The 26,244-nt window shown below is 49.3% G+C and overlaps 11 protein-coding genes across 11 annotated transcripts; 4 read left to right on the plus strand and 7 right to left on the minus strand.

The window, feature by feature from the left end:
* Positions 1-328: 328 nt before the first annotated feature.
* Positions 329-1,345, plus strand: N7496_001834 (GAF domain-containing protein; the record flags this gene model as incomplete). The annotated part of the gene is made up of 5 exons (XM_056694765.1): positions 329-331; positions 450-551; positions 676-680; positions 778-1,174; positions 1,235-1,345. The coding sequence occupies 5 exons, from the start codon at positions 329-331 to the stop codon at positions 1,343-1,345; spliced, it is 618 nt and encodes a 205-aa protein (XP_056561494.1).
* A 724-nt stretch (positions 1,346-2,069) lies between these two features.
* On the minus strand, positions 2,070-2,795 carry N7496_001835 (uncharacterized protein; the record flags this gene model as incomplete). Its single annotated transcript, XM_056694766.1, has 1 exon — positions 2,070-2,795. The coding sequence occupies one exon, from the start codon at positions 2,793-2,795 to the stop codon at positions 2,070-2,072; it is 726 nt and encodes a 241-aa protein (XP_056561495.1).
* Positions 2,796-4,157: 1,362 nt separating this feature from the next.
* N7496_001836 (CAZyme family AA3) lies at positions 4,158-8,285 on the minus strand (the record flags this gene model as incomplete). The annotated part of the gene is made up of 9 exons (XM_056694767.1): positions 4,158-5,761; positions 5,811-6,140; positions 6,189-6,362; positions 6,411-6,914; positions 6,964-7,096; positions 7,187-7,608; positions 7,663-7,779; positions 7,840-8,001; positions 8,105-8,285. 9 exons carry the CDS (start codon positions 8,283-8,285, stop codon positions 4,158-4,160), a joined length of 3,627 nt encoding a protein of 1,208 aa, XP_056561496.1.
* A 1,495-nt stretch (positions 8,286-9,780) lies between these two features.
* On the minus strand, positions 9,781-11,721 carry N7496_001837 (putative NAD+ kinase Utr1; the record flags this gene model as incomplete). Its single annotated transcript, XM_056694768.1, has 1 exon — positions 9,781-11,721. One exon carries the CDS (start codon positions 11,719-11,721, stop codon positions 9,781-9,783), a length of 1,941 nt encoding a protein of 646 aa, XP_056561497.1.
* A 1,344-nt stretch (positions 11,722-13,065) lies between these two features.
* Positions 13,066-13,889, minus strand: N7496_001838 (putative exosome complex subunit Rrp46; the record flags this gene model as incomplete). Its single annotated transcript, XM_056694769.1, has 2 exons — positions 13,066-13,479; positions 13,554-13,889. The coding sequence occupies 2 exons, from the start codon at positions 13,887-13,889 to the stop codon at positions 13,066-13,068; spliced, it is 750 nt and encodes a 249-aa protein (XP_056561498.1).
* Positions 13,890-15,203: 1,314 nt separating this feature from the next.
* N7496_001839 (putative potassium/sodium P-type ATPase) lies at positions 15,204-18,647 on the plus strand (the record flags this gene model as incomplete). The annotated part of the gene is made up of 5 exons (XM_056694770.1): positions 15,204-15,481; positions 15,543-15,669; positions 15,726-15,820; positions 15,876-17,766; positions 17,817-18,647. The coding sequence occupies 5 exons, from the start codon at positions 15,204-15,206 to the stop codon at positions 18,645-18,647; spliced, it is 3,222 nt and encodes a 1,073-aa protein (XP_056561499.1).
* A 501-nt stretch (positions 18,648-19,148) lies between these two features.
* N7496_001840 (Zn(II)2Cys6 transcription factor domain-containing protein) lies at positions 19,149-20,186 on the plus strand (the record flags this gene model as incomplete). The annotated part of the gene is made up of 1 exon (XM_056694771.1): positions 19,149-20,186. The coding sequence occupies one exon, from the start codon at positions 19,149-19,151 to the stop codon at positions 20,184-20,186; it is 1,038 nt and encodes a 345-aa protein (XP_056561500.1).
* A 134-nt stretch (positions 20,187-20,320) lies between these two features.
* Positions 20,321-21,195, minus strand: N7496_001841 (putative short-chain dehydrogenase/oxidoreductase; the record flags this gene model as incomplete). Its single annotated transcript, XM_056694772.1, has 2 exons — positions 20,321-20,929; positions 20,998-21,195. 2 exons carry the CDS (start codon positions 21,193-21,195, stop codon positions 20,321-20,323), a joined length of 807 nt encoding a protein of 268 aa, XP_056561501.1.
* A 572-nt stretch (positions 21,196-21,767) lies between these two features.
* Positions 21,768-22,814, minus strand: N7496_001842 (zinc-binding alcohol dehydrogenase family protein; the record flags this gene model as incomplete). The annotated part of the gene is made up of 1 exon (XM_056694773.1): positions 21,768-22,814. The coding sequence occupies one exon, from the start codon at positions 22,812-22,814 to the stop codon at positions 21,768-21,770; it is 1,047 nt and encodes a 348-aa protein (XP_056561502.1).
* A 685-nt stretch (positions 22,815-23,499) lies between these two features.
* N7496_001843 (alpha/beta hydrolase) lies at positions 23,500-24,755 on the minus strand (the record flags this gene model as incomplete). Its single annotated transcript, XM_056694774.1, has 2 exons — positions 23,500-24,602; positions 24,668-24,755. The coding sequence occupies 2 exons, from the start codon at positions 24,753-24,755 to the stop codon at positions 23,500-23,502; spliced, it is 1,191 nt and encodes a 396-aa protein (XP_056561503.1).
* Positions 24,756-25,318: 563 nt separating this feature from the next.
* N7496_001844 (putative EF-hand calcium-binding domain protein) lies at positions 25,319-26,149 on the plus strand (the record flags this gene model as incomplete). The annotated part of the gene is made up of 2 exons (XM_056694775.1): positions 25,319-25,379; positions 25,437-26,149. The coding sequence occupies 2 exons, from the start codon at positions 25,319-25,321 to the stop codon at positions 26,147-26,149; spliced, it is 774 nt and encodes a 257-aa protein (XP_056561504.1).
* Between the last annotated feature and the right edge of the window lie 95 nt (positions 26,150-26,244).

Consider the following 26,244-nt stretch of genomic DNA (forward strand, 5'->3'; position numbering starts at 1 on the left):
GACGTGATTCGATCGGTGGACAAAGAGCCGACGGACAATTGACTCGCCGGATGAGCTAATCGCAGATTGTCCAGGCGTTTAGGAATTTCCAGGATATCAACTGCTTGAAACGGACAAAGGAGAAAAGGTTGGGAGAACAGAGAAGGTGTAACGCTTCTTCTTGGTGGTTTGTTGCGTCCCGCCGGGCAACCTCCGATTTCTGCACCCTCCTCTTGTCCTCCGTCCCTTAAAGACTCCCCTCGACTCCCCTTCGCACGACACGCCTGCGAGATCTTGCGATTGTTCCTTCTCATTGCTTTCTCTGATCTTATCCTCTATAATTGTCATCATGGTACGCTCTCCACCCGTTTGATCGCGCATACCTCGCCTCTGCAGTTTCGGTCGCGAGATCGTTGATCGCCAGGGCCGCAGATCTCTCAAGATAGAGCTAACTCGATCGCATCGTTTAGCCTCACGCCGACTCCTCCTATTTCTATGGCCAGACCAAGGCTGAGGTCTACTCAGAGCTCTTGGACCAAGCTAAAGGCCTGCTCGACGGACAGCGCAATTGGGTAAGTGCTGCTTGAAGTGATCGCGTCATTTACGTTCAAATCCCCCCCCCCCCCCCCCCTGGACCTCATTCATACTCAGTTTTGTCTGGAGAATCAGCGTGCTAATCAAGTTTCACACGAATAGGTCAGGTGAGCACAATGCCCTCAGCATCACGCGACCATATCGATGCGCTTGAATTGCGCCTCTCCACCCTCCAAGCAACATCCGAATTGACTCTTCCACTAGCAACCTGTCCAACATCTCCTCCCTCCTCTGGCACGCTTATGCTGCTCTCCCTTCCCCATCCTCCGCCGTGAACTGGGCCGGCTTCTATATTCGCGATGACAAATTCCCGGCGCTCGCCTCGCCCGTTTCGTCACCCCCGCTGCCCGGTGCACCCGGCCTTGGTGGTGTAACCATCTCGACGACCTACGCCTCCCACGAAGACCAGATCTTGCTCCTCGGACCTTTCCACGGCAAGCCCGCTTGCCAGCAGATTCGCTTTGGAAAGGGTGTTTGCGGTACAGCTGCCGCTAGCCAGAAGACTGTTATAGTTCCCGACGTACATGAATTCCCTGGCCACATTGCCTGTGATGCCGACAGCCGGAGTGAGATTGTCGTGCCCATTGTCATTCGTGGAGAGGTATGCATTTTTTTTAATTTGCCAAATGGTGAGGAGATAGGCTGACAAGACAATTGATAGACCGTTGCTATCATCGACATTGACTGCACCCTCCCCTCTGGCTTTGACGAGGAAGACCAGCAATACCTCGAGAAGCTCGCCGAGCTTCTGGCCGAGAGCTGCGATTGGTGATCAAAAACCAAAACCAAAAACAAAAGTTCAAATGTTTATATGAGATATTGGGAATCTGTGTTATGTGATTATGACTGGAATTGTAAAGGGGTTTGTTTTGGACCATTCGCGTTTGAAACTTCCTGCTGACAAAAGTTTGGGTTCTTTCTTTGGTTGTAACATGCTACGGTCACAGGGTACCTAGCTAGTTTTCTATTTTTGCATCTTGCATTTGCGTGGTATATAGTTCCATGAACCTGTTACCTTCACGGCAATTAAGCAGTCCCTGTCAGGGATGTGCCCCACTAAAGGTCGATCTTGCAACATCCACCTTGGTTCTCATGAACAGTTAATCTAGATGCTACCACTTGGTTCGGCTAGAGCTACCCTGAAACGCAAGATCTGCATGTGGGGAGGTAGCGCAGGGTCCTTGAGACCCCTGCCAAGTGACATCGCGCGTGTCTGAGCGTTTAGCTTGCCAAGGTGAATTACTGAAACAATAGACTGCAACAGTAGAGTGTGATGGCTACTGGAAGCTATTTCCATGACTTCCATCTCTTCAGCAGGCGAAGATACCTACACGGTTTAGTAGCGCGAGGTATTAATTTCCAGCCAGAATGGAAAAGCCTTGTTTCCGAGCAGAATTTATATGTCACATTCACTCTAAACATGAAATTTGAGATATTCACAAGCTCGGCTTTAAACCAGAACAGCCTCATCTGTGGCTTCCTAGCTTTCCCAGAGCTTAGAACCCAACGCTAACCTCGTAACCATCACCACTCTGCTGAGTCAAAAAATCGACCTGACCAACACAGTCACCATACTCATATGGCTTCTCCAGAGCTCCAGCGTTTCCACTCGACGTAGTCGGCGCGCCAAAAGTCACCGAAGTCTTGGGCAACTGGCTGCACGAATGACTACCCGAGTTCCAAGGATAATACTCCACAAAGCCAACCTGGGAACCCTGAATACCGCCCGTTCCAGAAGGCAGCGTGTAAGAGCCGATATGCGTCTCAGTGCCCGTAACAGCATCAACCAGTGTACCAGCCCAAGTCGTGCCCTCCGTGTTCTGGACCTTTAACAGGTATCCGTGGGCATAGGTAGCTTTGATCTCGACCGCGCAGCTCACGCCGGCACCACCGTCAGCGCCGTCGCTACAATTGGCATCGTTCGTGGTAGTTCCGCTGATAAAGCTAGAGAAGACGGCGTGAACGACGGACTCGGAGCCGGAATCCGGGCGTGGCTGAAGACCCGTGTATCCGACGTCGGATTGCCCGCTAAAGCCGAATTGCTGGGCGTAGTAGTACCCGGATTCGTGTGTGGCACCGGGCATTGAGATTGGGAAGGTTATGTCCTTAAGTCCTGTGCTGGGGACGTCGGAGACGCTCCATGAGAGACCAACCAGAGCCTCGGAGGCTTGGAAGATGGAGGAGATGATAGCGGCGCGAAGAATGGTGGATGGGGTCTTCATTTTGGGAATTTTGTGATATGGTTCTGGGTAATTCGGATTGTTGTAGTTCGATCTTGGATGTTAAATAGTTTAAGGTCTGCTTCGCTTATGGGAGTTTGAAGCTCAATCAAGACCAAACACCGCGGTGTTTCAGTGCATAGAGATCTGCAAACTTGATGGGCCATGCGACGAGGTTACATCAGGAATGCACGGAGAACATTACATTAGTTGTGTCCGACTCTTTCTATTAGATTATTACAATATCTGGCCCAGATAAAATTCAGTAGTATACTAATAGCTCGTTCGTATCTCAGTTACCAGACCAAATATACCTCTCAATAACTTATAGTGAAAGCATTGTTAAATGCTGTTAAATTTCAAAAATTTTAATTATGCAGCGCTCAGACGTGTGGAGAGCCCGATAGATACCATTTACAGTATGACATATTAAAATTCCGACCTTTCTTCTTTAAACCCCCTTCCTCGGCCATAACAACTATATTTAAGTTCTTTACCGAGAGCGAGAGTATCATGATGTTTCAGCCATGAAGCTATTCGCATGTTGATATCTCAGGCCAATAAGGGGACTGGAGGATTCTACTCGTACGGCGGCCTTTTGGCAGCTACTCATTACCCTTTCAGTGGCGTAGCTGAAGGGAAGACCTATAAGAAGGATCAAGGTAATTAGCATCAGCTGCATCCTGCATAGATAGCCAAGTTAACTGGTTACACACGCCTACACTCTCTGATCAAGGATTACCCGCTATAGTGCAATAGCGCGCCACATAATCGAATTAAGAGTATCTAATAATGGGTTTACTATGAGTTAAACAGAGGGAAGATTAATCTAGTAACTAAGACACGAATGAGCTGCTATCGATTTTGATCGGAAGCTCTGTGGCCATATCGCTATCACTGAACTAGCTAAGGATTTCTGTCAGCAAGTCAGTTTTAGTCTTTTCCGGCAGTAGGCGCTGAGTTCCTCATAATGAAGAAAGTGTTCGCGGGAATCGAAATAAACATACCGTGGACTATGCCTCTCCACCTTCCTAGGCCGGATTCTAGAAGCTGAGATGTGTGGGGTTTATAGTTTTGGAGCGACCATGGGCCGTCCCTAGTTCGCTTAAAAGTCGACCCCATAATGCCATGCGCTTGACATCATAATACCTTATCGGGATACTGTAGATTGGAATTTCGTTTTCTTACCTTCTTAAAATATTATGCTAAAAGTAAGACGGGATATGTCTACCATATGCTACTAGTCTGGAAATGAGAAGTACGCGAAGATCCGGAAGACATTGAAAGTACTACCCAACTGAAATTAGAGATCAAATAAGTAGTTATATCGCTATCACAGGGTTAAGCACTAACAGCTCATGAATCTTATTCAATCATCGCAGCGTCATCATTCTCAGTGCACCATCTCATATGCGCCAGCATCGTCCAATATACATCCTCAGAAGCTGATTTTCCCACAATGGGATCAAGATGCCCGTATCCTTCCGCCAAAAACCTGCGATAATACTTCTCCCCAAACTGTCGTCGCAATAACTCGTAGTCTTTGAGTGTAGATTCTGGATCAAAGACTTGATTGTCCGTACCAGAGATGAACAAAATCGGCAACTCGCGTAGTCGTTGTAAGCTCTCTGTTGACAAAAGTGGGCGTAGATCGTTATCTAAACAAACTCCCTTGGTTCCCATGCGCACCAAGTGCTTCATCAACTTTGTATAGGTACTTGCAAAGAATTGATGCACATTGTCGTGGATGCTGACGTCGAGATTATCATGGTTCCATAGCAACCCGAATGCGAACGAGGTTCGATGGCACGCCGTTGAAGTGCAGACATCTCGCGAGTGCCCGACGGGATAGAAGCGAAGGATCTGGTCAAGAACCCTTTGGAGCAAACCATCACTTGCACTGCTTGCAACTGGGAAGTAACTTCCAGCAAGGGACTCGTAAAGTTGGATGATGAGTGTCGTTCTTCCTTTGACCCAATTCCAGTATCCAAACACTTGATTCATGAATACCGAGTTGGCAGTTATTCCGAGGAGTTGATCACGTCTGATTATGCCGTCGAGTAGAGCCATGCAGAGAGCGACGGAGCCTTGACAATGGGCTATCACGTATGGTTTCTGCGGCTCCCTGTCTCGAATGTATTGCACTGCTGTGGCAACGTCGAGACGGCAGTCGAACACGGTTGATTTCTGAGCCACGGAGGGATCGCAACTCCAGCGAGGAGTCAATGCATAGCAGCGATGCCCACGTTTAGTGAAATAGTCGACCAAGTTGCTGCGCAAGAATGGCAGTGCAAACACGTTGTACTTTGCCCAAGTTCCAGTGATTCCCGGCAAAAAAAGAACCGGTGATGGGCTCAAGTTGTTCGTGGAGTCGGTCTGGTCTTGGAAAGGAAGGGGCTCGTAGATTTCCAAGAGTGTATGTACGCCGTCGCGCGCTTTGATCTTGCATGAAGAAGACACTGGTTGCTTTGGTTCGGCATTCCTTGCTGTCGAGATTTGGGGGAAGCGCATCGAAACGAAAGGGCGGAAAAAGAAGAGGCTAACTTGATAGGCAAAGCAGATGAAAAAGGTAATCAAAGCAAGGAGAAGGCTCAATTTGAAAGGTGCCGTGGTGCGAAATGTTCTCATCTGTTTCTGAAAGTCCGCCAGAGAGATGTGAAGGACCCCTGATCCAACAATGGTACCGTCACGTCGGGTGACGTTGACGTCGATAGTTGTCGTTGCTTGCCAGGCTTTCCTGACGGAGAACGCAACGTTCGAGTCGATGATTTTGCGTCCTTCAAGGTGATACTGGATCCCTTCTACCGAGACCAGATCTAGGTTGTATGTAATGGCCGACGCTTCAGCTCTATCAGGAATCGGCGTGAAAAAGTCGACGGTTCCATTGACAATTCTGAGTGTAGCTTTGGATAACGCCCGGCATGAGACTGTCCCGGTGCATATACCTTGATATTGTGACTCGAAATGACCTATCCATGTCAGAATTTATCGATGCGGAGACATATCAAAGTGTATTACCTTCTTCTTGACGCCAAAGTTCTATCGTAGCCAAGACTCTCATCGCACAAGAACTCCCCCTGCCTAAGCTCTCGGAGACCAAGGGGTCCCGGTCTCCGGGTCTATCGCTGAAATAGCCAAACAGGTTCTCCGTAAATTGCCAACCTATTGATTTGCAGGTTTGCCTGATGCTGCTTTGAGGATCGTGCTGAATTCGAGATACTTTGGGCTTGCTATGGGCTCCGAGAATGTCATTCTTGCTTTCAAAATCAATTTTGAGACCTGCTCTCTTGGTGATCAAGCTAAGAGATCGCTCTGAGAGAGCTGATATCATTGCAAGTGGGTTGATACCTGAATAATTAGCCTTCAATGCCGTAAAACAGTCCATATTTGGCGTACCTAGTGCAGTCGGAATGACTGAGGCATCACAACACACGAGGCCTCCGTAGACCTGGTCACCAGAGCCGGTGAAAAGTTCTCCTAGGTGATTTGTAACACCTCCTTGTCCCGTCCCATCACTACTCATATTGGCTCCGCCAAGAAGATGGACTGTAACTTCTTCCTGATTTCGACCTAGAAGTATGGTTAGTTTTTCCAATAGAGAACGATAAGCATACTTACCGTAGAAATAAGAATATCCCATTTTAGCCCCCGTGAGAATGAAGAGCTCCTCTAGAAGCCCCTTTATCCATTTGAAATGTCCGGACCGACCTTCTTTCGGTGCACGTAAATGAGGCTGACCATCCTTTAGTGTGAGTGTTATCTCGTTGCTGTCATGGGACATTATGAGATACGTCGAGGTTCGTTGGAGAGCTCCACCGATAGCATAAGGGCCTAGCAGGAAGGATTTCACGGCAGCCAATACCCCCAAAGCTCCGTAACGTGGACTTGAAAGAAGTGACAGAGCTTGACTCTTTATCGTTTGTGCTGTGAGCATTAAGTTTATGACAGGGTTGAATGGCTCTGGAATACAGCCGTCTTGAATAACGAATCCAGATAAAGGGTTTTTTGACGTCCCGTTGACTCGATTATCAATCACACCAGTTACAGTTGGCCCAGGTAGATCTGTTCCTTGTGAAGACGGTCTTCGAGCGATTCCGTTGATTTCAGCGCTGCCATTATAACCTGATATGCATCAGAAGTCTGCATGACCCTATCCTTAGGGTAAACGTACCGAATAGCAACAGATCGCCATTCCCTGAAAGATTCCTTCCAACGAGTGGAGACATCAATAGCCCATGTTTTCTTGATCTGAGCAAGATGGAAGTAGTACCTAGGGAGCCGGCTCCCAAGAAACAGAATTCCTTCTAAACAGACATATGTGTGATTAGCCAAGCTGAATTATTCCATACCTCGAGATCAAGTAGATAAAAAGGATGAGTAGAATTGAAACTTACTGCTTTGACCCAGAATAGCTGCTCCTTGAAATCATCTTTGAAAACCGATCTCCCAGATCCATGCCACGAAAAGTGAACTGTATATCCCACCCCATCCGCGGATTTCTCCACGTACTGTACCTCACATCCACAAAAGATCTCAGCACCCCAATTCCAGGAATCTGCAAGGTACGTTACAGCCACGGAATTCTTGGATCCATCATTAAGACCTGTAGACTCGTGACCCGAGCCACGGTTTGCCTGCATGGGAACACCCGCGTTGTTTCGACCATCGTGGAAGAATATTGTTAGAGGTGTTCGATAGAAATTTTTACCTTTTTCTAGCAGCTTTGACTCGCGGCGGAGATGGTCTAGCTTTTTCAGTTTTGGGTGGCTCTTGGGATATGGGGTTGGTTGGAGCATCGCTTCGGCGCGTGCGTAGTCTGCAGCAACTCGTTACAGGATGACCTTTGCGTGTGATCTTAAGATCTACTTACAGTCGTCTAGCTCGGATGGGTGATTCCTGATTTCTGATGGCCACGGGCTCATATTTAGTGTTGCCTCGTCAGCCTTGAGAAAGACACCGGCGTTTATCAATGAGCAACCCCCAAGTCCTACAATAAAGCGTATATGAGCCTATGCATTGCTTCCAAGTATGAGTGGGTCCCACTTACCATGAGCAGAGAAAGCATGTTGTCCATCGCCCATGAACAACTGAAACAATTGAGTGGGATTATCAAAAGATAGCCAATTGGGGAGAAACGAATTCCTGGACGAGCTTCCAGAAATACTCATCTCCCTCAAACATTGCGAGAACGAGCTCGGAAACGAACCAGCTATATCAATTCTCAGCTTGGATATGTCAATGCGGCTCTAACGTGGAAATAAAGGAATTCTGCAGGTAGAAAACGACCCAACAAATGAGGAAGCAGCTCATACGTTTCCTTTCCCAGCCAAGTTCCAACACTGCAACGCTCTTCCCCGCGCGAGCCATGCGACTCGCTGCTACCCCAGCGCCATACCCAGATCCCACAATGACAACGTCATACTCCTCCTTCATCGAGTCAAAGGGGAGACTAAGCGTCGGATAATTATCGACCCTTCCCTGAGTGTTCGACATTGCGTTTACCCCTTGTGAAAAATCTCGGGAACAATGCGTAAGGTATCACCTAATGCTTAGGCAGGTATGTAAAGGCAATTTGGTAATGTGCATCGGCGCCAGCAGAGGTGGACGTGTTCGGGAAAAAAGATTTATCGAGCGGGATCTAATAAGGGTAAGTTCGCCAACACATAGATACCGGAAGTGGCTAGTTGGGTTCTCTGTGTTAGTCTGTTCTTAAGCGATATCACGTAGTACCTGTAACCATTCGGGGTCGGTGTCGGTGTGGGGCTCTCATGAGTGCAAGGATGGGATTTCGTATTGTATTGGTCGGTGGTAGGAAGTCAGACTGACGGAGATGCACGTAAGCAGTACGTGAGTTGCTGTACAGTATCTGATCTTTTACCGGTTGGGCCTCGTGCATTGCAGAGTTCCTGTGAAACCTCTAGAATTTGGTGCATCAGAAACCGTTACTTCTCTGATGCTACAGAAGATATCCTACGAGGCAAATAGACATTGACGGGAACCGAGGGAAGTTACATTGATATCTCAAAACGACGGCTCTTAGTTTTATGGGATTTTAGAAGCGCTATAATATCTTCCATGGTCCCCTTGCATGATGTTGTGTATCAGTAAGTTGGCGGTGGCCATGTCCCCGCTTGATAAGGCGTTCTTGCACAGTTTTAGTGGAATTGCGAACCTATAGACACGCTATTAGGGGTGCGCTAGTTTGAACCGGGTATAGTCATCTCCAAGATTCTCTGCCAACTTCCTCGCCCCTCTATTTCGATAAGGTTGCTTGTGGGTAAAATGTAGGTAATTCTTCTTCCATTTCTCTAGCCGAGGTCGTCTGTTAGCTTCTTTTAATTTTGGATCCTGGTAGTCTTCTTACGCTAAGCTGTCTGGCCTAGATCTGTTTCAGACGAGCCGAGGGATTGGATAACCTGGGTCAACGAATACAAGCACAGGTCAATCTACAAGGATCGCATGAGAACAGTAGATGTGCTGCGGTAATAAGCTGTATTTGAATCGACGACAGGGCAAGAAAGATGTTCCTTTCTGTTCTAGTTACATGGCTCCGAACAGCCTACAGCCTTTTGCAAACACTTGTATAGGAAAGTCAATAAAGTCATGATTCATTCCTCCCATTCATAGCAAATCCAACAGCGCCCAAGCACCCGAGCGCCCTCGCCCTCTACTTGCCGATCTCTAGTAACATAGGTAGTGACTGTACACTCTAATCATAGCCAGTGTCAATACCCAAAAGGAAGAAAAATAAAAACAAAAAGGTATGGCCGAAAGGTATAATGTAAAGACCGCTAAGCTTTCTCTAGACACGGCGGTAAAATAGACCGAAAAAGGAAATCGTGAATCTTTGAAATTGGTCATTATAGAATGCAGGCCGAGAAGTAAATATGTCGTGGTGATGACGTCCACCGGAGTAGTCGTCGTTAAGCAAGGTAATATCGGATCATGACGGGAGTATAAGATTGAAAAGCGTGTTGGTGGGTACATTTTACATGTTCAACAGGCTCATTTGGCGGCGCATGGGATTTGGTGATAGCGAGTCGCCGTCCTCGCTGGGACCGAGACCACTGTCCGTACCGGTGAGTCCAGCATCGGTATCAATGTCCCAGTCATCTTCGGCATCGCCGACGCCATCACCACCGTCCCAGCTCTTCTGGACAGCACCTCGGGTGTTCCAGCGTAGAGCACGCTGAACGCTGGTGAACCACTCGCCGCTGTCAGAGACAACGGTGGGGAATGGGTACTGACTGGCTTCCACGGTGACGTAATCGCCTTGTCGAAGCTCGACGCGACCTTTACCGTCGAAGGAGCAGTAGGCGGTTGATCGAGAGGCGTTAGGGACAGCAATGCGGAGGAGGTGAGAGTCTGAGAGGACCATGGGGCGGAAGGAGAGGGTGTGGGGGCAGATGGGGGTGAGAAGGATGCCGGGAATGGATGGGTGCATAAGAGAGCCGCCAGCGGACAAGGAGTATGCAGTCGAGCCGGTTGGAGTAGAGAAGATGCAACCGTCCGCTTGGACAACGGTCAACAACTCATTGTCGGCGTAGAGTTCCAGATTCGACACGTAGGGAGAGGGGCCTCTATCAATGACCACCTCGTTCAGAACCTCAAACTGCTCTCCTTCCTCCACTGCCCCGGCCTCTGCACCCTTGCTCCGGTCTTTCCGGAACACGGTACACGTGAAGCGCATCCGCAGATTGACGCGCATCCCGATATCGCCCATGACACCATTGAGATGCGATTTATATTCGTTGAATTCGAAATTCGTCAAGAAGCCCAGACTGCCAAGCGAGAAGCAAAGCACGGGGGGCACCACGCGCTGGAATAGCCAGGAAGTGAATAGGACAGTACCGTCACCGCCCAGTGTCAACACCAAATCGAATTTCTCCGGCGACGTCCAGCACAGATCTGGGGTCCAGAAATGGAGCATCTGGGCGAACCGCGGTTCCTTTTGTAGAAGACCCGCGGCGTCGAACCGTTTGGAGTTCCGCAGCTTCGCATCAACGTAGACATTAACACCCAAATCACTTCCATATCGCGGGGTTGACAGCAGCCACTCCGTTAGCTCGCGTGTCAGGTGGACCAGGCTGTTGTCCCGTGCTTTAGTGACGATCATGATAGTTCGTACGGCACGTTTGATCGGCCGCCTTTGCAATTGTTTTGAAACCTCGCGGACCCCCGTCGCAGTCTGGACCAGCCGTGAATGTGATAGCCACTCGTCATCCGCAATCTCCTCCAACACCTTTTTGATATTAACGGCATCGTCGAACCGCTGGTGGAAGTAACATGGGGACTGGAGCATCAACCGTGCTGTGGAGGGCGACCGCTCCAGATATCCGCTTAGTTGCAAGTTAGACAGCGCTGTAGATAACTTTTGAGAGGAGGCATTGCTGGATCGGCGCTCCTTGTCGTCTGGCGGCGACGACGCGGCTTCACTCGTGCCATTGGCAATGAGACCGGTCCAGGGATTTGTGAAAGGGGGATTCGAGTTATTGCCGGTCAGGCATGGGCGTGAAGCCAGGGCCTTCATGATGGTTTGCCGAGGTATGCAGTCGGTGGACAGTGATCGGGGCCCGGACATGGACTTCTGGCGAAACCGGCGAATGGTCGAGGAAGGGAGTGACCAGCCAGCAGTCTCCTCCTGGGCGAGTCCGTTCTTGGGCGCAGGGAACATATCACAGCCTGGGGGTTGCGGAGCGGGGTCGTGGGAGGGAATGTGTGTCTGGGAGGGTTCTATATGAAGGGCATAATCGCGGAGGAGCGCCGCGCCGACGGTTGAGGCAGATGGGGGAGGTGGGGCACTCGCGCTGCCGTTGGTGTTGGCCGTCGCGGGAATCGGGGAAATGTGAGACGGGGTTTTCGAGGCAAGCGCAGGTAGCGTCGAGGGAATATCAGATCGGTGAGAATGATCACTGCCAGGCGACGCCATGGGAGGAGGAGAAAAAAAATCACAGACAAGGGCTGGGATTGGCTATCGGCAGGATTTCAAAGCGAAGGGTCATGGATGACAAGGAGGGACGAAACCCGGGGCGGATGTAACGGGGTTTGCGGACCAGGAAGAGTCAAGGACCCCAAGAAAATACCCAAAACTGCAAAAGACCAAGCCAATTCTGGACCAAGTCGTCTGGGTCAGGCCTCGGGCCCGGTTTTGGAATGGTTTCCACAGTCTTCCACGGTGGTTCTTCCGTTTAAGATCTGCCGACTCTGGGATCCCGGATAAACTGGGGGAGAGTGCTCCGATCGGTGGGGTAACTCTGTTCTTCGAGGGGGAAATGAGCTTGATCTGGATTCTGTGCGAGGGAGACACTTGAATATAAGGTAAAAGTAAAGTAGACTCCGGAGAAGAAGGTGAATCTGCCGCGGAGAATCCCTCTCTCCACCTTGGCCGTTAGGTGGACAAATTTCCTAAAACTTTTCAGATCCGATGCGGTCGGATAAATTGCTTTTTTATCGCCGAAAAGATTGATGACACTATCTTAATATTAATAGTTACCTAGCATGTATGGATCAACGCTCGGGGCATATCACAAATCATACACTAACGAGGGAATCGGGATTGTTGCATGACTCTTCTACTTGAGTAAGATGCCACACCCTCAATAATAAGATTAGAATTACACGGTCTAATGCGTCGTCATCTTTACAATGGCTTAGTTCTACAAATATTACATCTAGCAAGATGATCAAGGGAGAGGAAAGGGGAGAAAAGAGGCTCGCTGCAGTAGTTTGATGCATCTATTTTCTATCTAAGCATTGCCCCCGCGTTTGGCTGCACCGTTTCCATCCCATTGGTACAGTCCAGCCTCGAGCAGGGCTTGAGCGCCGCTTCCTGATCCGAGAAACTGACTCCGTCTCTCCAGAATCGTGTCGCCTGTTGAACTTTGAAACCAAGGTCGTGCCCTCTTGCGTGACTTGATCTGACAAGGTGAACCGCCCTAGCCGAGCCTTCCACGTCCATCTAGACTCGCCGGGATCCAATAGTGCAGCTGCAGTTGCTATTATCTTTGATCACAACGCTCGTAATGACCCCCTCGTACATGCAGTGACCATCAGGTGATAGTGGTCTTGACTGAGCGTGACGCGTAGCCACCAAAGTAACCCCAGTCTCGTTTTGCCCGTATACGATCGACGGACCTTTTTGGGGTTGCTGCGGACCTGGGCATAGTAAGCAGGCAACGGATGACGGACTGCCTAACTGCCTAGCTACAAAATTTCAAGCTCTGCGGCCATCCGGATTGTATATCGTCTCCGCGCGATTATTCAACTTATTGCCTCAAGCAGAGTCAATCTTCCAGGTGTAATCGCGGTGCAGATGGTCCTCCACGGTCTCGCGGATGAACCCATCAGCATGACCTTCCTCGCCTTCCTCGCCCATTGCGATATCTCCGTCAGATCCGGCCACAGCAGTTCCCCGGCAGGTAGTGTATGCGCGCTCGCGGACTGACTCCCATGTATCGAAATCAAATGGACCCTGGCTTTCGTTGAGCAGCAGGTGGCCCTTGGAGGAGAACGCAAGCACGTGCAGGGACGAGGCGGTCTTTGAATCGACGGGAGATGGGTCGCTGATAATGTCACCCGACTTGGTGACAGCAAGCAATGCAGTGGAAAAGGTCATGGACATGGGGACGGCAGCGGAGAGCAAGGCGAGCAGGGAAGTTTGAAGGAGGGCCGGGAGGATAGTAAGGTACTGTTATTATGTTAGAAGAAGCGATTTCACTTGGATATCCTGGGTTTGAAAAGATAATGAAGCCTTAGACCTACCGAATCGCCGCGCTGGACTGCATCACCGCCAATGATAGCAAGCGTAATGACTACACCGCGCCTGGCAAATCCACGCTCGCGCCCGAGGATGACCTTTTGCAGCATCGTCCGCAGAATGCCCTCCACATATCGCTCACCAACTCCAGCAGTGGTATTTCCAGGCTTGACAAACACCTCGACGGTGGCCTCTTCGGGCTTCAGGGCGTCACGGCGAGCTGGAAGCTCAATGGGTGCATTGACGGAGCCCAGGACATTGTAGCCAGTAGTCGGGCATTTGAAGGAGGCAGAGCCGTCGGCACGGCTCAAGTTTGAGAGAGATGCAGTCGGACCGACCATTTTGTGTGATAGGGGGGATCGGGAGAGTGGTCGAGAGTAGTGGTGAGGGCTGCGATGAGGAGTGGTGGTATTGAAGAGTTGACGGCGCTGGAGCTTCGGTGATTTTTTATCAACCATGCGGGCCACGCTCTGATTGGCCGAGAGCCCAATTTTTGTGTTGACACAACTGCCTTTGAATACTGTTCTGAAATAGATTTTCTTTTGATTGATAAAATAACTAGGCCATCTCTGCTCGATAGTAGATGAATACTGCCTTGAATATGTATAGAGAGTTAATAGTCTTATGCTAGGCGCTGTTCCAAGTGCCAAATAATAGCCAAGAACTATACCTACTTCTGAGAATCTCCATCAGGCCATGAGCTCAATAGTTTTCTTACGAGTTCATTGAAATCCGAGCTATCCAGTCCACGTAATCCGATGTCTCAGTTTCTCTAAACCCTGTCTAGTTAGTTATGACTCGCTGAGATTGTCTATTACCAATGTCTTGCGTAGGTAATCCATGCAAAACTCGTAACCTAAGTCTTGTTAGTAACTGCCGCATTCTGGAACTATTGCCGAGAAACTAATTACTAGAAACCGACCACGCGACAGGATTTCTAAGATGCCGAGATCTTGGAACGTGGCACTGCTAGAGGTTGGCAAAGTGTACAACTGGATGCAGTCATGGAGCATTCGGAACCATGAACCATGGACTAACAAACAAGAGTCAAACTTGTTTCAACTCATAACCCTAGGTATCACCTACGACTTGATGACTTGATACTATAAGGCTCAAACATAGAAAAGAATCCATGTACTGATAAGAATAGCAACTCGCAATGACAGTAGCCAGAGGTGGCTAGAGATGGCCAGGGATGAGCACCGCCCGCACCGGGGGGAAAGCCACCAGGATCCATACATCCAATCATGCAGAGGCTAAGGCTTGGCCCCAAGACTACTTTGCGCATTGCCAACCAGCATCGTCGCAAGCGATGGTTCCGGATCAGAGTGGCCAAGCATCCGCCTGGAGATACCCCCAATGACATCGTGGCTCGAAGATGTGACAAGGCATCCCCCGCATCACCACTTGATCTGCCCCCCTCTTCTCGGTCAAGGGATACCGACTGTTCACCATACAAATATCTCAGTCACTACTTCTTTCAACATTCATCTCATATTTACACTCTGGGAAAAAAAGACTTCCTCCTTTTTGGTGACACAGGGTTATCTGGCTGGTTCTTAGTTGATTCGTGAAACAAGAAAGCGTTCCTTCGTCCCTCGCTCGTTCCTTCTCTCCTCCTTCCCCCCCCTCCTTTCCCCTCCATCTATACTTGAATGGGCATAGAGACGCTTCCTGATGTCGAGGAATCGACAGAGCCTCCTATATGTGCCCTAAGGGAGTACACTTCAAATCCACAGGGAACTGCTGCCCTAAGCTTTGAGCCCTGCGACGCCAATGAAAAGCCAACCCTAGAGCCGACCAGTCATAGTCTGCCTCCTAGCGGTGACCTGCACGTATCACCCGAGCCCTTGCAAAGTCTTGAAGATCAAATCAGAAATACCCATCTTCTGGAGCCAGCTAGAATTGCTGAGCTCCTCCGAACAGATCTCAAGTATGTAAATCTTCCATAAAATACCCGTCCTTATATGTTAACCAGATGCCGTTTATTGCAGCAATGGTCTCTCCAAAGTCGAGGCCAACGAGCGCCTCCAGAAAGATGGTCCTAATTCCGTCCAGGAAGTCAAGAGCATCTCCGTCTGGGGGATACTGCTGAGGCAGGTGTCCAACAGTCTGACTATAGTATGTCTTGTAATATATCTGATAATAAAGTGGGGGTTTGCATGCTAATAGTCCAGGTCCTACTCATTACCATGGCTCTCTCCTTTGGAATTGACGATTACATCGAAGGTGGAGTCATAACAGCCGTGATTCTCCTGAATATCATCGTGGGGTAAGTCCTACAACAACCAGTCCGGGAACAAGGATACATCTAACACTATATCTAGCTTTTTCCAAGACTATCGAGCAGAAAAGACCATACTATCACTGCACCGCCTCTCCGCACCAGAATGCAAAGTCATCCGCGATGGCCGAGTGAATACCGTCAAGGCCGAATCTTTGGTGGTTGGAGACATAGTCCGGCTGGCGGTTGGAGACATTGTGCCCGCAGACCTACGACTTTTTGAAGGAATGAATGCTTCAATGGATGAAGCATTACTGACGGGAGAGTCTTTGCCGGTACTGAAAACACCGAATGCCACCCTGGTATCCCCGGACATCCCCATCGGCGATCGCACAAATATGGCATATTCAGGATGCAGTACTACCCAGGGTCGAGCAACGGGAGTCGTGGTTGCTACTGGCATGAACACTGAGGTTGGAAAGATTGCCCAACTGCTTCAGGAAAACGGACATTCTGGCGAGGGAAGCTCATTCGCAAGGGCATTGAAGCGAGTCAAGACTTCAGGTGCAAAGATTCTAGGTCTAGTTGGAACTCCTCTGCAGGTTAAGCTGAGCAAGTTTGCCCTACTGCTTTTCGCTCTTGCGATTTTGCTGGCCATCATTGTCTTTTCGGTCAATTTGTGGGACGTCCAGGGTGAAGTTTTGATTTACGGAATCTGCGTAGCTGTGGCAGTGATTCCGGAATCTTTGATCGCAGTGCTCACGATTACGATTGCCGTGGGTACAAAGGCCATGGCTCGGGGGAATGTCATCGTTCGAAAGCTGCAGTGTCTGGAAGCCGTCGGGGGTGTCACAAATATTTGCTCAGATAAGACTGGAACTTTGACCCAGGGCAAGATGATCGCTCGCTCTGCATGGATCCCCAGTGCTGGAACTTTGTCAGTACGCCAGACGACTGACCCATATGACCCGACAAGCGGGATTGTCCAGCTGGATGAGATCAATTGGAATTCAGATTACCCTGTTGAGCAACACCCGGCTCTCCATACATTCCTCTCGTCCATTTCTCTTTGCAATCTATCGGCGGTGCATTGTGACAACAATGTCTGGACTGCTGTCGGCGAACCGACGGAGATAGCCCTACACGTCCTTGCCATGCGTTTTGACTTTGGCAAAAGTGCGGTGATGGCCAGACGTGGAATAGAGCTGCATACTGAGTATCCTTTTGACTCGGCGATTAAGAGAATGTCAGTCATCTACCGGAACCCCGCAGAGAAGGTGAACGAGACATACACGAAGGGTGCACCCGAGGCGGTTATCCCGTCACTGTCAATTTCCGATGACGAACGGCGTGTCATTCGAGAGACTGCAGATAGAATGGCAGGCGAAGGTCTCCGTGTTCTCTGCATAGCCTACAAAAGATCACCCATCAACGATGATAAGCAAGTGTCCCCGCGAAGCGCTGCTGAATATAATTTGCAATTCGGCGGACTAGTTGGCCTTTACGACCCTCCTCGAGTTGAGACGGCTGCAGCAGTGCGCAAATGCCAGATGGCAGGCATTACTGTTCATATGTTGACGGGAGATCATATCAAGACGGCAACGGCTATCGCCTCCGAAGTTGGAATCCTTGATCGAGTCACGGCCATTGCAAAGTCAAGACATCTAGTCATGGCTGCGGATGAGTTTGACAGGTTGACGGACGAGGAAGTTGACCAAATTGAAGAATTACCTTTGGTCATTGCACGTTGCAGTCCCGCGACCAAGGTCCGCATGGTTGAAGCAATGCATCGTCGTCAAGCATTCTGCGTGATGACGGGTGATGGAGTTAACGATTCACCTGCCCTGAAGAGAGCAGATGTCGGTATTGCCATGGGAAAGAACGGAAGTGATGTGGCCAAAGAGGCTGCGGACATGGTTCTCACGGATGACAACTTTTCGTCTATCGTCAAAGCCGTTGAAGAGGGGAGGAGACTGTTTGATAATATTCAGAAGGTATGTTTTGCATTCTCACTACGTAAATCATGACTAAATCGCGACTCTAGTTCCTCATGCACCTGCTCATTTCGAACATTGCGCAAGTGATTCTGCTTCTCATTGCTCTTGCATTCAAGGATACCGGAGGAAACTCCGTGTTTCCTCTCTCCCCATTGGAGATATTATGGGCCAACCTGGTCACATCCTCGTTCCTGGCCGTCGGACTAGGTCTCGAGGAATCTCAACCCGATATCATGTATCGCCCTCCGCATGACCTGCGCGTCGGAGTATTCACACGGGAGCTCATCGTCGACAAAATGATATACGGAACTTTCATGGGCTCCTTATGCCTAGTCGCATTCGTCTGTGTCATCTACGCCGCTGGAACCGGTGCCTCAGACCTGGGCGATGGCTGCAACCAAGGCTACAACTCAACCTGCGACACTGTGTTCCGGGCACGCGCCACAACGTATGCAACCCTGACCTTCCTCCTGCTCGTGACAGCCTGGGAAGTGAAACATTTCTCGCGATCCTTATTCAACATGGATCCCATCCGATACCCGCAACGGCTCTCGATCTTCCCCACCCTTTGGCAAAACCGGTTCTTGTTCTGGGCTGTCATGGCCGGGTTTATAGTTGCTTTCCCTGTGATCTATCTTCCTGTCGTGAATCAGCTTGTTTTCAAGCATCATGCCATTACGTGGGAATGGGGTGTCGTGTTTGGTTGCACGGCTACTTATCTGCTTTGTGTGGAAAGTTGGAAGGCCGTCAAGCGTGCATTTGGTATTGGGAGTGGTAAAAACGCCATTCTTACTTTGGAAGATGCAGAAACTCGGGTTGGTCTGAATACCCCGACACCGCTGTCGATGAGTGCCAATGCAAGTGTGGAGTTGAAGTGAGCAGATGGTGTGAGTGGGAGTCCCCGGGTTATTCAACATATAATCGGGGACTGGAGTAGTGGGAGTTTCCGACGTCACTCGGAAAATTGGATTAGGTCTCATTTTTTTTCTTTTTCTTTTTTAGCTTCTGCCCACCAAATTGACCATTGGGCCCTAAATTGTAAATTCTTGAATCGATTTTCTGAAACAACCAGAGAAGCTAAGAGCCCGATATATAACGCCGCCGGGAGATATCACTCCATTGAAACTGGCATAAGTTGTAGAGTCGTAGGTAGTGGCTAAAAATGCAGATGGGTAAATTGATTATTTGGGGGCAAGATATCGAAAATGGAAAAGGGACGTAGCACCGTAATGAATGCTCTGGCCATATAGACATAGTCTTCGCGCCATCACGTGATCTCAAGTGGCGAGGCAGCGCGGCTACTTGCTCTCCCGACTCCATCCATTCCCATGCTCCTTGAGGTGCGCCTTTTATCTGAAGAACATCAATACAAATTATCCATGAATCCTGATCCATTGAAGCCAGTCACTCTACGGCGATCGTGCCAAGCATGCATCAAGGGTAAACGACGATGTGACCAGCTCTGGCCTAAATGCAGCAGATGTCTAGGCAAAGGACGCGATTGTGAATATGCCAATGCTCCTTTGACGGCCACATCTGACTCTCGAAGAAGCTTGATAAAAAAGGCTCCGCGCAATCGCGGACAAGTGGCCTTGTCGCATCAGATCCGCACACCGTTGCGATTGGAGATTGCGAAAGAATACGATCAATCTGCAATTAAATTTCTCGTTCGCGGACTGCGAGAGTACCCGAGGGCTTTTGTGACAGGCCAGAAGACAGATTTTATACATCCGGAAACCTACTCATCTGGTCTTCCGACTGCCATTCGAGATACACATATTCTCTGCGGGCTTTACGCTCAACGTGCGCCACAGGGAAATATCAGTGATATTCTTTACTTCCTTCGTATGAAGTCAGATGAGATCTACCGCCATTTCTCTCACTCTTCTTCATTTAATGACCTTCTTGGTTGTTCACAAGCCTTGATTCTCATCCAATGTATCCTGGCTCTAAACCAGGACCTTCCAAGCCAATATTCTGAGGACACAAGTTCAATGCTCGAAAAAGTTGCGAAAAGACTATGGGAACAGGCACCCGTCCAGCTGCCATCCACGCTTACTCAACGACAAGCGTGGCTTCTGGCCGAAAGTGTTCGACGTACCATTATCGTGAGCTTGATGCTTCGAAGTGCATATTCTTTGAACACGAGGAACTACTCCGTCCGGACCCCTTTTGTGGATGCATTGCCATTCGATGTTCGTACCAGTCTTTGGGATGATGATTCGAACCATGCTCTGGCAGATCAGGACTCTGGTCTATCTGGTTCGATGATTTCTTTACATGAATATTCGGATGCTATGGAAAGAGGCAGTGTTCATAATATCAACAACTTTGGTGCCTTGATCCTGGCTGCTTGTAAAGGCAAGGAACTATCGGGAATACCGCATCCCCCGCAAAACTCCTACATATCAAGTTGAGGGTGGATACCATGATATAAAGCTCAGATGTGATGCAAAGAGACAAAGTCAAATTTCTCTCAAAAACTGGATATATGGCAAATGTGGCTATTCCTAAGTTTGGCAACTATGGTCATCAGACGATAGATGTGAATCTACCGCAAGAACTGCTTGAGCAGCCCAGACAACATCTCAGTCATCTGTTGATAGATCTCCTGTCTCTTGACCTCGAACTGCTTGAAGATATCCTTTGCCGAGCCAACCGCAATCTGATCTTCACCCTCTGATAACCCGGCCCATACCTCGTCAATGAACTCCTGGAGAGGCATGCCGATAAGATGGCCATCTTTCAGATCGGGCTGATGCTTGGCATCGTGCAGCTCAGTCTGCACGGCCGGAGGATAAATCTCCAGAACCTTCACATTGCCGGGTCCGTCCTGCAGCTGTGTGCGTAGAGCGAGAACGAAATGATGCAACGCCGCCTTGGATGCGCCATAGTTCGGGCAGCGCATCATTGGAACGAGCGCCATTTGGGAAGTGGTGAATGCGAGAGCGGTCTGGGTAGTTTGCTTTTGAAGATGGGGGATGAAAGCCTTTGCAATGCGCACGGCCGATGTATAGTTGGTGATCAATTCCTGGTCGAAAATGTCAAGGTCGACGGATTCGGGCTTGGAAAAGTCAAGCGGTCGCTGAATTCCCGAGTTGACGAATACACAATCAAGGTCGGGATTCTCAGCGATAATTTCTAATGCGAATTGAGGGATCTACCATGTACCGTTAGCGTATGCGCTTAAACCAACAACTATTCCACATTTCCTAATGAACGACTCACCTGGTCCAACTGCATAATATCAAAGACTTTGGTCTTAACCTTATCAGCGCCATGACGCTGCGCAAAGGCATCCAAGTTGTCCTTTCGCCGTCCTGAAACAATCACTCGCGTCCCGTTCTCAACGAGTTTGGTGGCCAGCGCCTCTCCAATTCCGGAGGTGGCGCCGATAATCAGAACATTCTTGTAAGCAAAAGGCATAGTGTCTAGGGGAGAAACAGTGGGGAAGATGGTATGATTTTTTCACTCGAGATCCTCACTTTTATATCCTCTGCTCAAGTTCTTGATTCTTAAGCAAAGAGTATGGATGTCATCAATGGCATCTCTCTTATGCGGAGACTAAACCCAATGGGCTCAAGTGGAGCCAAAGTAAAGATTTCTATTGGCTGGTTGGTAAGGTCTGAAGAATGCCGAGGTATTTGCGCCACCGGTGGAGGTTAAACCGAATAGAGATAGTGTGGAATTATCAGGGTCCACTGGGAGCTTGATCAAAGTTTGCATTTTCGATCGTTTTCTCAAACGTAGTACGGATAGATCATCGGCAATGATCTACTGGCAAATTCCGCTGATTGGTGGTCATGAATACAGTAGTGAAATACGCTTACGATTCGCGCAAACTATCTAGAACGCGAGGAAGTGACTTGGTTGATGTCATACACATGAACTCCAGGCTAATTACTAGTCGACTCAATAAAAGCACAGGTAATCAAAAGTGTGATGGTCTTCATTTATTCAGTTCTTTGACTTGTAGTATCTTTATTTTATGATTCCGTTCATGGAGTCTCGGAGACATTGTAGACCAGCTTCTCTCCGCTGACCTTATCCTCCTTCAGCAGCTGCAGTCCCTCCAAAACACCCTTCAATCCATCCTTGCCAACCTTGGGCGGGTGCACCTTGACCTTTCCTTGAGCCAAAACCGACTCTGCAATGGCGACGAACTTCTCAGCGTGTGCCTTATCCTCGGGCTTGGCGGGGAAAGGAATATCTCCAAACTTGAAAGCCTCACCGACGGCAGTGTAACCAAGAGTGAACCGGGAGTTGACATTCTCACGGTCAGCCTTGACATTCAAGAGACTGCTGTATTCACCACCATCGGTGGAAATGGCCGCCTCGCAGAACTTGGCGCTAGGCTCGAGAGAAATGCAGTCAAAGACGAGCTTCAAGTTGTTGTCGGTTTGCTTGCGGATTTCGGCGGCGGACTGAGGGTCCTTGTAGTCGAAGACGGCATCTGCACCTAGGCTGCGGACGAGATCGAAGTTGTGAGGGGAGCAGGTGGTCAGCACCTTGTAGCCGGACAGCTTGGCGAACTGGATAGCGAGAGTACCAGTGGCAGTCGAACCACCGTAGATGAGAATAGGCGTGGAGTCCTTGATAGGCTCGGTAGGAAGAGCCAGCTTCAAGCTCTGGTAAAGGCCCTGGCCAACAGTAACGATGCCGACACCCAGGGTAGCGGCCTCCTGGAAGCTCAGGTTGTCGGGAATCTTAGTCTGCAGGTCACCCTTGGCGACAATATATTCGGCAAAAGCACCGTCCTCAGGCTGAACGGCATTGCCACCGTGGACGAAGCCAAAAACGCGGTCTCCCTTCTTGAATGGCTTCTTGACATCCTTGCCGACCGCTTCGACCACGCCCGCGTAGTCGCATCCAACCAGCACGCCCGGGGGAGCGAGGTAAGCGACGTGCTTCCAATCAGTTGGATTCAAGCCGACGCTAACGTTCTTGACAAGGATATAGTCATCACGAAGAGTAGGAATAGCCCGGTCGGTAACCAGACCGTCCTTCTTGGGCTCAACGACGATGACAGCTTTTTGGGTGGACATGGCGGTTCAATTGGGTGTATAAGTTTGATGGAAAAAGATTGTATTCAGCACGGGACAGGGGCAGTTATATAGATATGATAGGCATCGATTTAGAGTTGAGGTTAACTAAAGGGCACAGGTATTCTTACAAATCGCCTGCCGAAGTTGGCGCTGCCTCCGTGTGTGATGACGAAGTTGCAGACCGGGTGGATCCCCCTTACAGAGTTCCCCCTCCAGATAGTCTCGGTTCGATCGGCTATGGAGATTATTGAGAAAGCTCTGCAACTGGTTTAGTTCACACCGACCAAGATGAATAATCAATCTTTCTTTGGACAATGGAGGGTCCCTCTTATTAGGGGTGAAATTGTGCTAGAAGTCATAGATTGTTCTATTTAGGCATGCTCCGATAATAAAACGATGGGAATCCCCATAACCGGGAGGACTTTAAGCCGACGGCTAGTTAGCTTCTTCTTTAAAAGGGTATTTTGCCTCGGTAGGAAGAAAATATTACGCCTGAGGTGGTTTGGATTCATAAGCAGACTATGATTCTTGATAATGTAATAATGCTATAGCGAGTAGTGTAGCATCCGCATCTTCATGTCGATGACATCATTGCTATTTACGATCTGGAACTCAAGCAATACGAACTGCTCAATGGGAGGCTCCAAGCCAACGAACCACACCGCTAGATCCTTCTATCGATTTTCTAACAAGCTTCCAAAAAGGTCGAAATTGCTTTCATCATCTTCCCATCATGATACCCGAGTGCGCAATCCATACCGGGCTGGACATGAGCCTCGCCAGGGGCGATTGCAAGAACAAAATCCGCTTCCTTTACTAGGCGAAGGTCTGATTGACCGTTAACATAGATAGTCTCACATCCCATGCATTCCAGCGCAAAGCTCACACAGGAATCCAAAAGGACTTCCGAAGTTCCAACAGCTAGCATCGCCTTGCGACATATTGCGTGCTCGTGTGAAGTAGGAAAAAGCTTCTTCCACACAGCGACCGCGTCGTGCATATCACATCGGTTACTCCATACTTCGTTTAATCCGGGTTTGAACATATTTGAAAATCGAACAATACTCTCTCGTGTTAGAAAGTCGTTTGGCGCTCTTGGGAGGACTTTAATTTGCTCCTCTGACATCGCCATCCATGGGGACACGAGAAGAACGGCCTTGAGTTGACGACCACGAAGATCGATTGGAGGGGCGTATGGAGATGGGTGGACAATGTGAGTTAACAGACTTGCTGTCAAGTGGCCACCCGCACTATCGCCGACGAGAACGATGTTCTCTGCTTGAACAGCCTCTTGCTCAAGAAGATACCGGAGACCAGCCACTGCCTGGATTAATTGGCATGGGTACTGCTGCTCGGGGCTGAGAGAGTACTCCAAAAACACAACTTGCTTGGCTTTGCAGGCCGCTGCAAACTGTAAAGCGAGCGGAATATGGCCTTGCTCTTTTATCGGATTGTGGTATCCGCCACCGTGCAAGTAGAAGATTGTTGGTCCATCAGGTTGAGTGGTCGGATTCTTAACAAAATGGAGCACTGGGGTTGGGATGTCGCGCTTCTTATAAAGCGTATCATTATTCACAGAGACAGCTCTATGTTCCAGGTTATATCTGTGACAATATCCCTGAATTCTCGGCCCTGTCAAAAGCTTGCGTTGTTGGGCCTGTTGCTTGCGCGTCAAGGTGACTCTTGATGCCCGTAGATAGGCATGCGCCAGTTTTTGACGCCAATCAAGCCTGGCAATTTCGCCATTTGATAGGCAGAATGAAGCAAAATTGGCCGCACAACGGATGACTGCGTAAAGAAATTAGTCCTCTGCAGTCAAAATTCTTGCACCGAGGGAAACGGCTAAGACCTACCCAACAAAGGGATGCGCCACACAAGGGAAAGCCTGTCGGAGATGCTCAATGGCTCTATGGCCACTGCGGTCGTTGGAATTGTCGACATTAGGTCCAATTCCAGTGCCTAACAGTAGAGTGTGGGTACGGGCATCCTGTTTTGCAGGAGTCGGTTCAGGGAGAGTGGAGAAGCGAGTATCGCAGCGGGGGACCTCGGCTTGACATTTGCGGAGAAGGTTGGTTAGGTCTTTGATGATTTGATAGAGGTCGGGCGGGGAATTTGAGATACTCTAGCAAATAATACGCGGTGACTAGGTTACTAGCTATTGACTTGTATTATTTGTTTAGCTTGAAAGGGTATGGCTGCGCCAAGCAGAGTCTGCTGTGGTGACCCCGCGATGCTTCAAGTGTCGGTCTGCACTTGCACATTTACAAATTACAGCATAGAAATCTGCAGACCGTCCTTATATCTCCTACTTTAGAGTTCGATTTTCTCTAGGATAAATCGACCGGTGATGAACTTCGTCGTCTAAAATCTTTACCCTCGTAAACTTGGCCTCATTCGTCAGCAAAGCGCTTACTCCGATCGAACAAAAATCCCCCGCCCCAATCAATACTCGATTCCCCTCCTTCACCGACTCTCTCCCCCCAATCTCAGTCTCGCGATCAGCAATGAAGGTCCTTTGCCTCCATGGAAAAGGCACCAGTGGAGCTATTTTCCGATCACAGACCTGTAAGCTCCCTCGTCAACCCCTCCATATAAGCTAGTCCTAATCTAACTGCCCCGCAGCATCGTTTCGGTCGAGATTGGCGGATCAAAACATCGAGTTCGATTTCCTAGACGGACCATTTGAATGTAGTGCCGCTGCTGGCGTGGACTTATTTTATGATCCGCCTTATTTCTCTTGGTGGAAGAATGACACCATCGACGATGTCCGAGCTGCGGTCGCCCAAATGAATGAATACATTGCTGAGAATGGCCCATACGACGCGGCAATGATGTTTTCGCAGGGCTGTGTCCTCGGCTCTGCAGCGCTGCTACTTCATCAAGAAGAAACACCACATTTACCAGCGCCGTTCAAAACGGCCATTTTTATCTGTGGTGGCCCGTCTATGCCCGTTCTCGAGGAACTCGGGTTCCATGTTTCTGCGAAGGCTCGCGAGCGCGACGTGGTGTCTAGGAACGCATTGACGCAGCAGGCTGGCAATTCTGCGATCCTTACCCAGGGCACCAATCGTTGGATGGGCTTGGAGTCGTTAACTGGAGGGCTTTCGGAAGATCAACTGCGGAGTGAAATTGAATGCCCGTTACGTATTGACATTCCTACGGTTCATATATACGGCTCTAAGGATCCACGATATGCTGCTGGAGTGCATTTATCTGCAATCTGCCTGCCCGAGAGAAGGAGAATATATAATCATGAAGGAGGACACGAGATTCCTCGTGGCACTCAAGTCAGTGATTCTATCGCAGACCTTGTTCGCTGGGCTTTGGCGGAATGAACTTGAAGATGGCTCAGATTTCTCTCCCCTTTCAGTATCAGCCTGTAATAGGTGCCGGGAAAATATATGGGCAATATACACATATCTAGGCCTAA

Source organism: Penicillium cataractarum, assembly GCF_028827025.1.
Source record: "Penicillium cataractarum strain IBT 29864 chromosome Unknown utg000001l, whole genome shotgun sequence".
NCBI lineage: Eukaryota > Fungi > Ascomycota > Eurotiomycetes > Eurotiales > Aspergillaceae > Penicillium > Penicillium cataractarum.